General features: G+C 39.1%; 1 protein-coding gene and 1 pseudogene across 1 annotated transcript in view; one reads left to right on the plus strand and one right to left on the minus strand.

The window, feature by feature from the left end:
- TANGO6 (transport and golgi organization 6 homolog) overlaps window positions 1-15,802 on the plus strand; it is a 169,842-nt gene that overhangs the window by 43,372 nt on the left and 110,668 nt on the right. The window contains exons 8-11 of the mRNA XM_060084730.1: window positions 1,867-1,979; window positions 3,863-4,039; window positions 7,510-7,642; window positions 9,377-9,568. Of these exons, the coding sequence (XP_059940713.1) occupies window positions 1,867-1,979; window positions 3,863-4,039; window positions 7,510-7,642; window positions 9,377-9,568 (615 nt within the window). The remainder of the gene's footprint in view (window positions 1-1,866; window positions 1,980-3,862; window positions 4,040-7,509; window positions 7,643-9,376; window positions 9,569-15,802) is intronic.
- On the minus strand, window positions 11,367-11,570 carry LOC132480529 (guanine nucleotide-binding protein G(I)/G(S)/G(O) subunit gamma-10-like; annotated as a pseudogene).

Below are 15,802 nucleotides of genomic sequence, written 5' to 3' on the forward strand. Positions count from 1 at the left end.
TAGGGATTACCTCTGGAACACACAATCCAGAGGCAAACAGTAGGCCCTTACGTTATCTGGGGGAATCTCTCTTTAACCTCCTGTAATTGGTGATATCATAATTAGCCCCACATATTATTTCTGACCACTGCCATACAATGCACCTCATTTAGCTGGGCTTATGGAGGTTAGATCATGCACAGGAAGCTGGCTTCTTCGTTTTCAGGCTCCACAGAGGAATTGGGAGGCTTAAGGAGTGTGAAAAATTAGGTTTGATTTAAAGGGACAGGGTTCTCTAGAAAAGCACAGAGATTTTTCCAGCGTGTGCCTCCATGACCTTTAGTTTCCCATAAACATCATTGATTTCTACCTCAGTGTAAATTAGGGCCTCCTGAAGTTTCCTTTTCCTCATCCTTTAAAATAGGTCTGCTAATACAGACTTCGTGAGATAGTTATAATTTCAATGTGCAAACTCTTTAAAAAATCTAACATAGTACCTGGGAGATAAAAATCCCAGCGTAGTTTCTGGAACACATATTAAGTGTGTAATCATTGTCCGATCCTCTTTCTTCTTTTATTATTATTATTGTCTATACCATCAAATTTTAGTTAATTTATTAGAACAGAATTACATTTTAAAATCCTATTGTGGGGACTTTCCTGGTGGTCCAGTGGTTAAGAATCCACCTGCCAATGCAGGGGACACGGGTTCAATCCCTGGTCCAGGAAGATCACACATGCCATGGAGCAACTAAGCCCATGCGCCACAACTACTTAGCCTGTGTTCTAGAGCCCACGAGCCACAACTACTGAGCCCAGATGCTGCAACTACTGAAGCCTGCACGCCTAGAGCCCATGCTCCGCAACAAGAGAAGCCACCGCAACGAGAAGACCACGTACCACAATGAAGAGTAGACCCCACTCGCTGCAACTAGAGAAAGCCCACGCGCAGCAAAGAAGACCCAATGCAGCCATAAATAAATAAATAAATAAATAATAAATAACAGTAAGCTTGTAGAATTTAAAAAAATAAATAAAATGAAATAAAATCCTATTGTGTTTGATTGGAGTTTTGAATAGCATTTTGGAACTTCATAAGATACTTTAAATTATCCACCTTGAATAATAATATTAACATTAATATTATTATTGGTTTATTTGTTTTATTTTTCCCTTTTGATCATAAGCAATGAGAGAGAACAATTCTTGTTCACTTTTATATTCACTACAGCGCTTAAAACAGTACTTTGATTCCAGTAGATTCAGAAGAGTTTGTTGAATCCTTTTTAAAAGGTACAAATAAAAGTTAACATAGTTATTGTTAATAAACATAGAATCCTCACACAGTTAACCCTATAAAACCAGTGCAGATCTAGGTGCACATTTATTGAACTGGAGAGAATAGGACATGCCCATGTGACAGTTACATCTTAAGAATGACAAATCTAGAGCAAGCTCTGTTTTGCTTTGTTTTCTTTCAAATCTAGTCTTAAGCTTTTCTATTTGGTGGTCATTGCTTGTTAGTTTCTAATAGCAGGGCCTTTAGCAGTAAGATAATTATTGTATTGATGAATAATAGATGAAGAGACTTTTGAGGTAGTCAGAAGTAGGAAAGGAAGGGGTCAGAAAATGGGTTCACCTACCTGGTTCACCCAGCAGTTCTTAAGGCTGCACGCATGAAAGAGCAATGCTCCCTTTTTAGTCTCCCTTTGATTCAGCCTGTCTGCTAATCTCAGATGGTTTCCTTAGGCTTAGAGCTACAGTTGTTTACCTCAGGGCTAGAGTGTTGCTTAAGATAAGCCTCCAAGCCCTGCTAATTCGTGTATGGTGTTTGATTCCCATTCCTCCGGCCTTGCACTCAGTGTACCACCATTTCCTTTTCCCTAGGTGTACGTGGTCGGGAATGAACCTTTAACAGTTTTGGTGGATTCCCTGCTTCCTGTCCTGGGAGTGCTCTTTTCTCTCTACTGTTTTACCAAGCACAGTGTGTCTCACATAAGGTAAACAATCTAGAGAACCTTATTGTTTGTAAATACTGAAGTCTTTCTTGTATGTTGTTCTTATTTTGAATATGACTTATGCCACTTTATAATTTTTTTTTTCTTTCAAAGTCAGGAGAACATTTTTTTTTTTTTTTTTTTTTGTGGTATGCGGGCCTCTCACTGTTGTGGCCTCTCCCGTTGCGGAGCACAGGCTCCGGACGCGCAGGCCCAGCGGCCATGGCTCACGGGCCCAGCCGCTCCGCGGCATATGGGATCCTCCCAGACCGGGGCACGAACCCGTATCCCCTGCATCGGCAGGCGGACTCTCAACCACTGCGCCACCAGGGAGGCCCTCAGGAGAACATTTGACAGTCCTCTAGAAAAGAAAGAGAGCTTTGCAGATTGCACGGGATTGGATCTAGTTTTTAGAATGACTTTCCCCAGCCTCTGTCTTAGACATCAGAAATGAAATCTCCATTTACATGTATGAACATGCCACTGTTTGATCAGTGAGAAATATTGGAATTACATGTCTAGGGAGGAAGAAATAGAGGTTGGATCATAAATACCTTGTAAGTAGTTAGAAATCAAGTTGGGGAAATCTGGATCTGAATGTGGCATTCTGTAATTTAGGCTTGAATTTGATGTTAGTGCTGTACAGTGTTGTTGAGAATGAAGGGATTCCTTAGTCATCCAGAAAATAATCTTTCGTATTGGAATTTAAGTAGGACTCATTTTGTATCAGCTCTGTTTTCACAGTGGTTTATGTTGTTTCTTCCTCCTTCTAAGACTTTAACTGGAAGTTTGAGATTGACATATACACACTACTATATATAAAATAGATAATAAGGACCTATTGTATAGCACAAGGAACTCTATTCAATACTCTCTAATGGCCTATATGGGAAAAAAATCTGAAAAAGAGTGGATATATGTATATGTATAACTGATTCAGTTTGCTGTACACCTGAAACTAACACAACATTGTAAATCAGATATACTCCAATAAAAATTTAAAAAAAAAGATCCTACAGAATTCTGATTTTTGGTATTTGGAAATCCCCCACATGTAATCTCATATTCAGTAATAGTATCTTCTTCATAGTGTTATTATGAAGACTGACTATGCATTGAAGTGTTTAGCACTGTCCCTGGCAAATAACAAGCTCAATAAATAGACACTATCATTAAGTGATAAAGCGAAGTACTCGGTCTTGCATATTATTCGAAGCTTACATATTGCCTTTAACTCTCTAGCTTTTGGTCAGTGGATCACTGAAGCCCACAGACATAAGGGAAGTGACAAGAGAAAGTGCAGTGGAAGATGGAGGCTATAAATATGTGAATTTGGCTTCAAAACACCATTCCTATAATAACTCTTGTTTTAGTTTTGAAGCCTGAGTCCTCACAGCACTATCATGTCCTCATCAGAGACTGAGAAGGAAGAAGCAAACGTTTATTCCATTCCTGTCCTAGTTGATTGGCACCGATAAGAGGGGATAAGGAATCAGCAAGAATTTGTTGGTGTGCTGTTTCTTGGTCTCCAGTTATTGGTCCCACTGATCTTAGATGGTTTGATCACTGTAAACTTTTCTTTCACAGTGCCTGATTCAAAGGCAATGAGTTCATTTGGAGTAAAAAAAATGATGTGGGGCTCAGGTGTCATATCAGGGCTGCTTCTACAACCAGAGATTAGTCAGTCACTCACTGAATTTCAGGATATTTGCATTCTGAAATTCACAAGAAGCATAGTTTCCACTCCCACACTTCAGTAGTACTAGATGATTGTGCCAGCCTTTAGAATGCATGGAACCTGACTTTCATTCTTTCTTTTTTATGTTATCTTGTTAAATGTGTAGAGTAAGATGACAAGCTCATTTATAACTGCTTTTTTCTGCCAGGTCACTTTGCCAAGATATCTTATTATGGATGCTGGGGAAACTGGAGAGGAAAAAGTCAATTACTAGCCTGAAAGGATTTGCAGGGTTGGACAAAACTGTGCCCTCTCTCCATTCTCTGTGCCACTTTAGAGCTGCCACTCAAGGTGGCATTATGATTACCATCAAGGAGGCCGTTTGGTGAGTCCACCCATCCTTTGCTGTCTCTCTTCAGATTTAATTGTACTCGAAAGGCCATTCTGTGACTCGTCCACTAAGGGGCGCTGATAGAAAGGAAACCAGAAACTCAAGCAGCTGAGGTGCTGCCATTTATTGATATCTCTAAGTGAAATGTGAGCCTTAAATGATTCTCCAGGTTTTTCCTAGATGCTAGCTAATAGGTGCAGTTTACTGGAGCCTCACAGCTCTGCATCACAACAAGCCCACTTACTTCACAAAGTCTTTGCCAGTGAATCAGAGTAAAAGGCAGACACATATTCACCCTCAACACCATAACAATCCAGTTCTCCCTCTGACACTCAGAATGACATATGTGTGTTCAGAGTCAGACTTAATCCTAAGGGAAATTGTCCCAAAGCTCTCTTTTATGGTAATTTTATGATGGGGGTTTGTTTCTCCTAGGGGTTGTTTAGAAGGCGGCTAACAAGTGTTAGTGGAATGGATAATTTATTTCTCCTACATCTCACAAGTGTATTTTAAATTATTTCCATTTTCTAGGTGATGTGTAGATGTTATTACCTATGAACATAAGTTCTTCGGTTTTTTTTTTGTTGTTGTTGTTGTTGTTTTGCGGTACGCAGGCCTCTCACTGTTGTGGCCTCTCCCGTTGCGGAGCACAGGCTCCGGATGCGCAGGCTCAGCGGCCATGGTTCACGGGCCCAGCCGCTCTGCGGCATGTGGGATCTTCCTGGACCGGGGCACGAACCCGTGCCCCCTGCATCGGCAGGCGGACTCTCAACCACTGTGCCACCAGGGAAGCCCCATAAGTTCTTGTTGATCAGAGTCCATGTAATATTTAACTGGTGGCAGCTACTCAGAGGTCACATCACATTCAAAGTACTGCTATTTGTTAAAGTGTTTAAATTTAACTATTTAAGTTCATGGTTAATTTGGTTAAGTTTTAAAACACTTATTCAATATGAGAGTCTTGAGGAAAATAGAAAAAACACATTGATTGCAAACAGAATTATCAGTACAAACTTAAGCTACTAATTTACTGAGAGTTGTTGAGCATTAGTAGGTTTTGTGGTTATAACTATGCCCCCGAACTGAAGGAGCTTAATATTTTTTGGCATGTTTATTTAAAAACCCCTCGGAACAGTTTATCCTAGGACCAATTTAGGGACTAGATAGAGAATTTTATAGTATGTGACTTATCAGCAGTTAAAACTTATTGCTGTCTTAACAAGTCTTTAGTGCAAATATGTCAAAATCAACAGTTCTTATTGAAACTACAGTTTTTCTTCTTGGTAGGAAAAAAAATGAATAGGCAGTGATTGAATGGATCTCCATACACTGCCAGAAGCAAAGGATCCTTAACCTGGGGTCTGTACATGGACTTCTCGGAATCTATAATCCCCTTGAAATTATACACAAGAAATTTTTTTATATGCAAACATGGATTCTTTGCTGAAAATAGGGTCCATAGCTTTCATTAGGTATTGAAGACGCTCCATATCTCCAAAACGTTGACACCATACCAAAGAAATGTGTGTGTGTGTGTGTGTGTGTGTGTGTGTGTGTGTGTGTGTGTGTGTGTGTGTGTGTGTGTGTGTGTGTGTGTGTGTGTGTGTGTGTGTGTGTGTGTGTGTGTGTGTGTGTGTGTGTGTGTGTGTGTGTGTGTGTGATTTTATGATTTGTTCTAAAGACCGTGCTCATGGTGCTAGTCCCCCAAGGGCAGGGTCCATATCACCACCTGGTCTTTATCACCACTTACCTTTCACTTTACCATTCTGCCCAGCAGCACCAGTAATCAATAAGAAGTTTGATTAAAGAAACTCTAAAAGAGCAGCTTAGATTTCATGATCTTTGGATCCAGAATTTTTACCTTTCTGGAACTAAATATAACTATTTGGAATTGACTCTTTCATTGAAATTTTAAGAATGAATAAAATAATGCTTCTTAAGGTAGTTGTTGTCATGTCCTTTTTTTTAAAGAATACTTGAATACAGTACTTAATTTTGACAGTTGGGGTGGTGCACAGAAGCTTAGAAGCTATTTCAGCTTTTCTTCTAACATAAAATGTGGTGGAGATAACATGATTGATCTGAAGGACCCTGGAAGATTCTAGGATAATATAGGAAGTAATTCTAAGCATAATTTCTAGGTTATTCATTCTACTAAAGGAATATAAAGGCTATGCTATGAAGTGAACTGGCAGATTGGGACATAGTGCCCAGTTAGACGGTTTGCCAAATTAACTGTAATAATTGTATTTTCAATGAAATGAAGCAGCATCTGTCATTTTTTTTCTCAATTTAATCTGAAAGAAATTTTATTCTTTTTTTTTAAATTAACCACTTTATTTTATTTATTTTTGGTTGTGTTGGGTCTTCGTTGCTGCGCACAGGCTTTCTCTAGTTGCGGCAAGCGGGGCTACTCTTTGTTGCAGTGCACGGGCTTCTTATTGTGATGGCTTCTCTTGTTGCGGAGCACGGGCTCTAGGCGTGCAGACTTCAGTAGTTGTGGCACACGGGCTTAGTTGCTCCACGGTATGTGGGATCTTCCCGGACCAGGGATTGAACCTGTGTCCCCGGCATTGGCAGGCAGATTCTTAATTACTGCGCCGCCAGGGAAGTCCTAGAAATTTTATTCTTTCATCACAAAAGTAATACATGTTCTTTGTATAATACAAAAAAGCATAAAGAGGAAAACAAAAATCAACCACTATCCTAATCACTGTTTACATTTTAGTGTTTTGTTTTCTAGTGTATCTTCTGTACCTTTGTATTTATTTACATGATACAGTATAAGAATGCTATATATTGGCTTTTACACTTATCCGATGAATGAAAGCTAGAAGCCTTAGTACCTCATGAGAATTTTCTTGAAACTTTTTGCAGAAATCATGGCACTGTTTTTGATAACTTAGCCACATTTTATTACTTGGAAATTTGGCCTCCTCAGTTTTCTGCGCCTTTATGCATTTTCATAACTCAACAATTGGTTCACTGAGATTGACTGAATCTCTTCCTATGAAGATCATGTCTTTTTCCACTGCCCATAACCCTTAGTGGCTCGTTGAAAAAAGGTCCAAGTTCCTTTGAATGGCATCCAAGGCTCTCTGTGATCTGCCCTTGCTTTTCAGCCTTCTCTTTCTCTTCTTTTCTTCAGGAACCAGAATATCTGCATAAAGCTATACTTTAATTCCTCCTTGCTTTTGCAACTTATTGAAATAATAGTAATTCTTCAACATCCATCTTAAAATGAATCTTCCCCATTTGAGCAAATGACTATGTAGGACATGATAGCCTAGCTTCTGAGAATAAATACCTTTTCAGCATGGAGAAACAGGAAAATAATTTAAACAAATTTTTTAGCTCTTTATAATGATTTACTGTATGGAAATAACATGTTACTTTAGAAGATTACTAATGGGGTTTCCAAAAAAATAGTTTCTCTGGGTGATAAATCTTACCCTGCATTGCAGTGATGAAGATGAAGATGAAGCCCTATACCAGAAGGTGTCCTCAGAGCAGTGCCAGGTAGAGCACCTTGGGGACTTGCTGTCCCACTGCCAGGAATGTGGTTTGGCAGGTGACTTCTTCATCTTCTGCTTGAAGGTAAGAACTAAGTATAGTTCATGATGAGCTTTATTCTAGGGTAGTACCAGGAGCCCCTTTGAATTTTCAAGGCAGTCATAATTTTAGGTCCTAAAATTAGGTCTTAATTTAGGAGAAATAGAGGACATAAGGGTAATTTATTTTTTAGTAGCCTTTTGGTCAAAAAGAAATTTACTTTCAGCAGTACACATATGATTGAACTACTTTCCAAGATAATCTGCACTGAAATTTTAGAGATGACCAAAGCAGAGCTGTTGATCTATTAAAGGGTTAATCTTTGCTCTGTGTTGACAGTAAGAACTCTTTTGAAGTTAATAGTAGGTTTTACAGCTATAGAGTAATCCCTTATCCTTTCTGACTATTGTTTTGTCAGGTATTTGCAAAGGAGATTTAGCAGTTCTGCCTCTCTCATTTCATTTTGTAGCCACTTGAAACCTTTTCCGGGTTTGTTTCTTAGCCTGGTGGTTGTGCTTCCTTTTGCCCTAATCTCCGACAGTAACCTATGCCCCATACTGTTACTCCTTGTTTGTACTGCTAGCGACCATAAGCCGATATCTCTGATTCCCTGTCCATCTCTGCCTTCTTTAGCATTTTCCCTAAATAAAGTGTCAACTCTAAGAGAATGTCTGTGGAGTTTAAGGTTGGTGTGGGTGTGGGAGAATGCAAGGAGGGAATCACGGCTAACGTTCCTAGAATTGAAGTGGGTGATACTTTTTCGATGTTTCTCACCTCCCATGTTCACATTCATCCCCCCTGCCCAGCCATTCACTGTAAGTAACATTCCAAGAAAATACCCTCTTAATTGGATAATTTCTTTAAAATTTGTTTAAAAAACAAAAAGTCAAACGGCTTTGCTCTAAACCAAGGTTTTTCTGCCTTTGTACTATTGACGTGTTGGCCTGGATAATTTTTTCTTGGGGTGGGGGCTTCCTGTCCATTGTAGGAAGTTTAGCAGCATCCCTGACCTCTACTCACTAGATGTCTGTGTCAGCTCCCAATTATGACAACCAAAAATGTCCCTAGATATTGCTATGTGCCCCCTGGGGAGCAAAATTGCCCAGAAACAGTTGAGGACCACTGCGCTAAACTGTCAGTTACTAAGGTAAAGCATTAATTCTTAAGGAACCTAAGGTTTTCCTTTCCCAAGGAAATTTACAGTGTGAAAGCTAGGGAAAAGCTTACAAAACCCACAGTAATGAATTATCTATTAGTAGAAGTTCTAAATATCTTAGGGAAAAAGAGGTGTGGTGCTGAAAGCATGTAATAGTCTCTAAAAAAGGTTTGGAAATGTTATGTGACCTCACTTCAAGGGAAGCTAGTGGTAGAGATCATAAAAATAGTGATAAAGTAAGTAGTCTGTCAAATTAGTTCTTTGTGTGTATGTATGTTTTTTATTATGAAGTTTAAAATTTTCGTATACCTGGTATCATGATATATGTATTATTCTGCAACTTACATCTTCCATTTGACCGTGTTTTTGAGATCCCTCTGTATTGATATCCATATAGATCTAGTTCATTTATCTCACCTTCTGCAATATAATAAATACATCACAATTTATGCTTATTGCTGTACTTTTAAGTTGTTTCCAGTTTTTGGCTATTGTACATAATGCTGTAATGAAAACAGACTGGTTCTCTATATACACATTTCAAACAGAGTTTTCTAGCTGTTTTTGAAATCCTTAGTTGTGCAGGATTTTTCTTCTGTTTTTCTTTTCTCCCACACTGATAGGAGTTGACTCACATGGCTGAGGAAAATGAAGCAGAGTTAAAAACAAAGCCCTTCTCCAGCAAAAGCCTCTTGGAATTAGAGCAGCACCAGACTCTTCTTGTGGAAGGTCAGGAGCGGAAGCTGCTGGTCCTCCAGCTTACGGCTGTTCTGTGTGAGAGAATGTCTGAGCAGATATTCACAAACATCACTCAGGTCAGTGACGGCCACATGCCGGTTCCCAGCCTGGTGGTGTTTGTCTATTTCGGTTTCTTTCATTCTTTCCCCAAAATGTTCAAAGAAATGTTTACTCAGAGTGTGGTTTGATGACACCTGCATCAGTGTTACCTGGAATTCAGGTTAAACGTAAATTACTGAGCCCACACCAGGCTAAGAGAATCAGTACTTTCATAGGTCCTGGGAATCAGCATGTTTAACAAGCTCCTGAGGTGATTCTTATGCACATGAAACTGAGAATTATTTAAAATATTTATATATCACAGTGGTTTTCAACTTTTGGTGCAAATAAAATTGTCTGGGATCTTTTTCCTAATACTGATGCCTAGCCCACTTTTAGAGATTCTGATTCAGCATGGCTGCATTAGAGCCTGGGCATATGTATTTTTTTAAGCTCCATGGATGATTCTAATGTGCATTAAAAGTTGAGAGTGATTAAAACTCAAATTTGAAAAAAAACACTAATGATAAGATCACCTTGAATTGTATAGGTCCTCTAACTCACAGCTTATCTCCACAACAGCCTGTGAAGTCATTTTTGAGTGTTTGTTTTGTTTTGTTTTGCCTGTGAAGTTTTCAGATTTTTTTTTTTTTTGCTGTCATTAGCAGAAATTTTATTTCCAAGCTCTTCAGAGGTTATAACAAGCACAAATAAAGTATTCTTTTAAGTGTCCCAAATTAAATCAAAGTAAAACACTTATGACATTGAGTATTCATTTAGGTTTTAATATTTTCACATCACTTTTTAAAAAAATCATTTGTAATATTCTGTAGATCACATTTATTTTATTTTATTTTTTAATTTTTTTTGCAGTATGCGGGCCTCTCACTGTTGTGGCCTCTCCCGTTGAGGAGCACAGGCTCCGGACGCCCAGGCTCAGTGGCCATGGCTCACGGGCCGCCGCTCCGCGGCATGTGGGATCTTCCCGGACCGGGGCACGAACCTGTGTCCCCTGCATTGGCAGGTGGGCTCTCAACCACTGCGCCACCAGGGAATCCCTGTAGATCACATTTAAACATTGTTTTAAAGACATGATATAATTTAGTATTTTTTTAAAGTAAAACCACCATTATAAAGTAGAGGAACTTAAGATGACAAAGATCAAATCTGCTTCATATACAGGATGGGGCAATCTAATACACAATACAACATTAGTCCTTTCAAACAAGTTTGCTAAGAAACAGCTCCCATGTTTAGTGTTAAAAATAAAACAATCTTCTTATTTAAAAAAATCAAGATATCATTTCATTAATACAGCCCATTCTTCCCCCAATTTTATACTTGCTTGGCTTCATTTAGAAATTATAAATTCATGAGAAAAGATCAAATTTTGTTATGGTATAAAAATCTTAGTTGGGAACAACAAATTACAAATATTTAATTTTTTTTTAACAAACAATACTGTTTTCCTTCCCAAAATGTAAACATCTAGTAAATAAAGCATATGTAACATTCCAGGTATAGAAACACTAGTAATTCACTTAATGAAAGAGGTGTATTTTGGTATATTTGGTGGTAAGGTTTTTGTATAAGTATAAAGCACTTCAGCAAAGAACCAGGCCATTATTATTTAAAATCTACTCCTTCACCCAGTTTCCTTGAGTAGAAACTCATAAATTTCTGTAGAATTTTGGCTAAAGGACCAGGCCACAGGAAAGGTCCTGTGAAATATCTAAAAGTCATTTGGCTGGAGAAGTGTGTTCTTGAGATTTGGAGGCGGTCATTCATCACTTGGTGCTTGAAAGCATTTCTCAGCGGACTTCTTCCCTACAGTCTTCAGAGTAAAGCACAGGATCTGGGCTCCCGAAAGAGGTTGCTTCTGGCTGGAACACCTACCAGCAGGGCTTCCTTGCAGGCATTCTGCATGCACTACTGTTGAAGCTCTGCAGCCGCCTGAGAGACCTTGATCCTCTCCACGCAGGCCTCCAGCTTAAGCTGCTCCACCAGGCGCTGCAGGGCGCTCACGCTGGCCCCCAGATTTTTTTTTTTTTAATGCTTTCAGAGTAGAGTAATTATGTGAATCAGTGCCTGAATTTAATGGCTCAGACATTATTTTTACCAGCTTTTTTAAAAAATAGGAAATAAAAGTATTAAAGCATAGGCAGTGTAGTCATCATATTTTACCACTTTACCACAGTTAGTTGTTGCTCGGTTGGTGAATAGTCAATTGTAAGATGCTATGATTGTCACGCTTAAATCTGACTCTCCAGCTCTTTGTATCATCGTCATTGTCATCTGCCTTCCGGTGTTGCTAAGCAGCATTTCACTACAGCTCCTGCTGAGAAAATTTGCAGCTGCCTGTCAGCTCTGACTTATCGTGCCTGTTTAATGAGAATTATGCTCATTATTTCTTTCCTGGCCTCTTATTCCTTCAGTTCACTGACCCCGTATTATTTAGTAGGGTGATTTGTTTCTCCTGTGTTTATTATATCAGTTCCCTAAAGACTTTTTCATCCAGACTTTATGTTTTTGTCTCAGGATGCTAGTTGGAAAGGAAAATGGTCTAAAAACTGATATGACTTAAGCCTTCCCACTTATCTTCTTTTACTCCTAATTAAGGAACAGTGGTGTTAGGCTGATACAAAAGTGATTTGTCCCATTAAATTATCGACAGCTGAGGTTAAAACATATCAGGACAAAAAGAAACACACACAAAAAATTGAACTGCATTTGGTAGTCTTACTGCTAGTGATAATTTTGGTATATTATTTTGAAATACACACGTGTATGGATATAAGTAATAAATAAGTTATAAATAGTTTTGTTAACATAATTAGGAAACAAGATTTTCAGCATAAGAAAGAGAGTTATAAAATTAAAGAACTTGAGTAAAACTCCTGTAATATTAAGTTCTAACTGGAAGTGTTTATATGAACTCATAATTTATTTTTCTCTTTTTAAAAAGCAGGTATTTTCTAGCTCAGTCCACTGTCAATGCCAAGAAGCAATGACAATCCAGTAGCAATAACTGTCCCCAGTACTAGATTATAATTTCTAAATACCATCTCCTACCAAAAGAACGCAAAACTTATTGGATTAAAGGTTCATTCGGGTCTAGGGCAGGAATTGTACTGTAAGCCTCAGGGCATCTTGAAGCAATCCGAGGTTAACGGGCTCATGTCAGTGGCATTCAGGAGCCAACTTGGAGGAGCTCCTGTTGACCACAGGTAGGACAATTTGAGCATTACAAAGAATAATACCTGCAGTGGATTAAAACACGTCAAGGCCCCCCCGAACCCGAAAATCTCTTGTAGGACATGTTAGAGGTTGCTGAGGCATCAGTTCACTATTTTGTAAATTGATAAATGAAGGGAATGAGTAAAGCATTTATCCTTCCCGTGTAACTAGTCAACGAAGAAAATTTTTTCTTTGTATAAGAACCACAGCTGAAAAACTCAAAAAGACAACTAGAAAATTATATTTTGCAATCCCCTGATAACAAAATGGATCTAGGTAACAATCATCAATGTTGCTAAAACCATTAGGGGTACTTCATAATGAACGTATTAGGCCATTTGGCACCCAAACCAACTGTTCCTTTCTTCTCCCAGCATTTTATTACAAAAACTTTCATATTTGAAAGAATTTTATAGTGAGTACCTGTATACCCACTACCTAGTTTCTACAATTAACATTTTATTATACATGCTTTATCACATATTTATCTATGTTTCCATCTGTCTATACATTTTACTTTTGGTGGATTTCAGGGTTAATGCCAATATCAGTAATGTCAACCTGAATATTTCAGCCTGGACCAATTAATCTTTTTTTATTTATTTTTTAATTTTTTTAAATTTTGGACCAGTTAATCTTAACATCACCATGAGAAGCAGACATTATTATGTGCCTCCTCATGTAATGCCATAGGAAGTATGCCATACCACCTGGGAAGGGTTCTTCCCCTCAAAACCTCCAAACAATACAAAACAAACCCCCAAAAATGTGAACCTAAATCTGATCAAGGAAACTCAGGGTAGAGGAGCAAATTAAGTGCCATGAGGAAACAATTAGCCAAATCCATAATGTGGGAAATTCCATAGGACAAATGACCCAGCTTCTTCATCAAATAAATGGCATTAAAGAGGAGCGGGACTGTTGGGGACTTGAGTCATATCAACAAAATGCAGTGTGTGGATCTTGATTCAAACAAGCCAATTGTATGAAGACATTTTTGCGACAGTCATGGACCAGGTATTAGAAGATATAAGGAATTTTTATTGAGTGTAGTCATGGTATGGTAGTTATATAAAAAACAAATCTTCTTTGTTAGACATGCGTATAGAAGTATTCATGAGTGAAAGATTAAAAATTCAATAAGGTGTGTTGGCAGATGGCATGTTAGTATGTGAGATGATGCAGAGAGGAATGAGGTGTGCAACGGTCTGTACTGATACAGAGCCCTGTTCCAATTCCCGAGTTCTTTCATTCCGCAAATATGTACTGAGAGCCTACTATGTGCTACATACTCTTCTGGGTATCAGAGACACGGCAGTGAACAAAACAGACACATATCTGTGCTCTCGTGGAGCTTACATTTACATAGAGGGAGAGAGAGACGGTAAACAAGTAGGCAAAAACACACAGGGCGTTAGACGGTGATAAGTACCAGAGAGAAAAATCAAGCAAGGAAAGGGGATGATAAAGGGAGTGTGATAAGGTAAATAGGGTGGTCATGGAGAACCTCACCGAGAAAGTGACTTTTGAGCAAAGATCTGAAGCAGGGAAGGAGTGAGCTATTGAGATACTTAGGGGAAGAGTGTTCCAGATGAGAGGGAGCATGCCTGGAGTGTGGAGGGATCAGCAAGGGCGCCAGTGTATATGGAGTGGAATGAGCAGGATTCCCTTCTTCCTGGTCTTTCAGGAAACTGCCACAGTCTGCACCCTTCTGTAACTGGATCACGGTAATTGGCAGAATAGAAGGGGTTCTACGTGCTGTGGTCTTTTTCATATGATAAAATTTTTTAACATAAGAAACACGTGCTCATTGTAAAAACATTTAAGCAACACAGAAGTACAAATTTTTAAAAAGTAGGGACTTCTGATTAAAGATGGTATATTGAACAAAAGTGTTTATCTGTTCCCTCTGGAAACCACAAGGACCAACAGAGCAGGAGTGGAGACACATTAGAGAAGAGAATAACAATATTTGGAAACTGGAAAATAGTAGCTGATTCAGCAACATCAGAAAATGGAAAGCTAAGTGCCTGCATGGAAGAAGTCAGGAAGCAAAGCACTATGCCTCAATAGAGGTGTTAAAATTTTTTTGAAATGAAGAAAAAGAAGCAGGTCACTTCTCCTTGCAGAACCCTAGAAGGACTGGGGGCACCAGATAAGCTCTAAAGATGGAGCTGAATTTAGAGCTTAAACCAGCTTGAGGGCTTCCCTGGTGGCGCAGTGGTTGAGAATCTGCCTGCCAATGCAGGGGACACGGGTTCGAGCCCTGGTCTGGGAAGATCCCACATGCCGTGGAGCAACTGGGCCCGTGAGCCACAACTACTGAGCCTGCGCGTCTGGAGCCTGTGTTCCACAACGAGAGGCCACGATAGTGAGAGGCCCACGTACCACGATGAAGAGTGGCCCCCGCTTGCCACAACTAGAGAAAGCCCTCGCACAGAAACAAAGACCCAACACAGCAAAAATAAATAAAATAAATTAATAAACTCCTACCCCCAACATCTTTAAAAAAAAAAAAAAACCAGCTTGAAAGGCTCCACAAGAGTCAGTAAACCCTTTGACTCCTTCCTTAACTTTGTACAACTACCTCCCCTCCGCAGCAGAAGACTGGAGGTTTATTCTTGAGAGAGGTTGAACCCAAATACTCTGAACTTGAGTGATAGTAGCACACTGCAGCACGGGAGGATTAAGTCGATGCCTGCAGACTCAGCAGTAAGGCCTCAGCTCCCTTGCACTCACTTGCCAGAATGTTGGCAGCAGGTTTGCACATCCCCATAGGATTATCGTGACGGTTAAATGAGTGAATACCTGTAATATGTTCAGAGCAGTACCTGGTAAATAGTAACTGCTGAATGTTATCACTAAATTAAATAGCTAAATAATTAAAACTGGTTGCCTCTAGAGTCAGAATCAGGTGGGGAGAAATGGGGTAGGGCACTGCCATTTTTCATTATAAACTGTCAGGAATATTTGGCTTTTAGAATTATGTAGCTTTATAAAAACTTTTAAGTAAAAAGTAAAAGTGTCTCCCATTG

This window comes from Mesoplodon densirostris, chromosome 19 (genome assembly GCF_025265405.1).
Source record: "Mesoplodon densirostris isolate mMesDen1 chromosome 19, mMesDen1 primary haplotype, whole genome shotgun sequence".
NCBI classification, from domain to species: domain Eukaryota; kingdom Metazoa; phylum Chordata; class Mammalia; order Artiodactyla; family Ziphiidae; genus Mesoplodon; species Mesoplodon densirostris.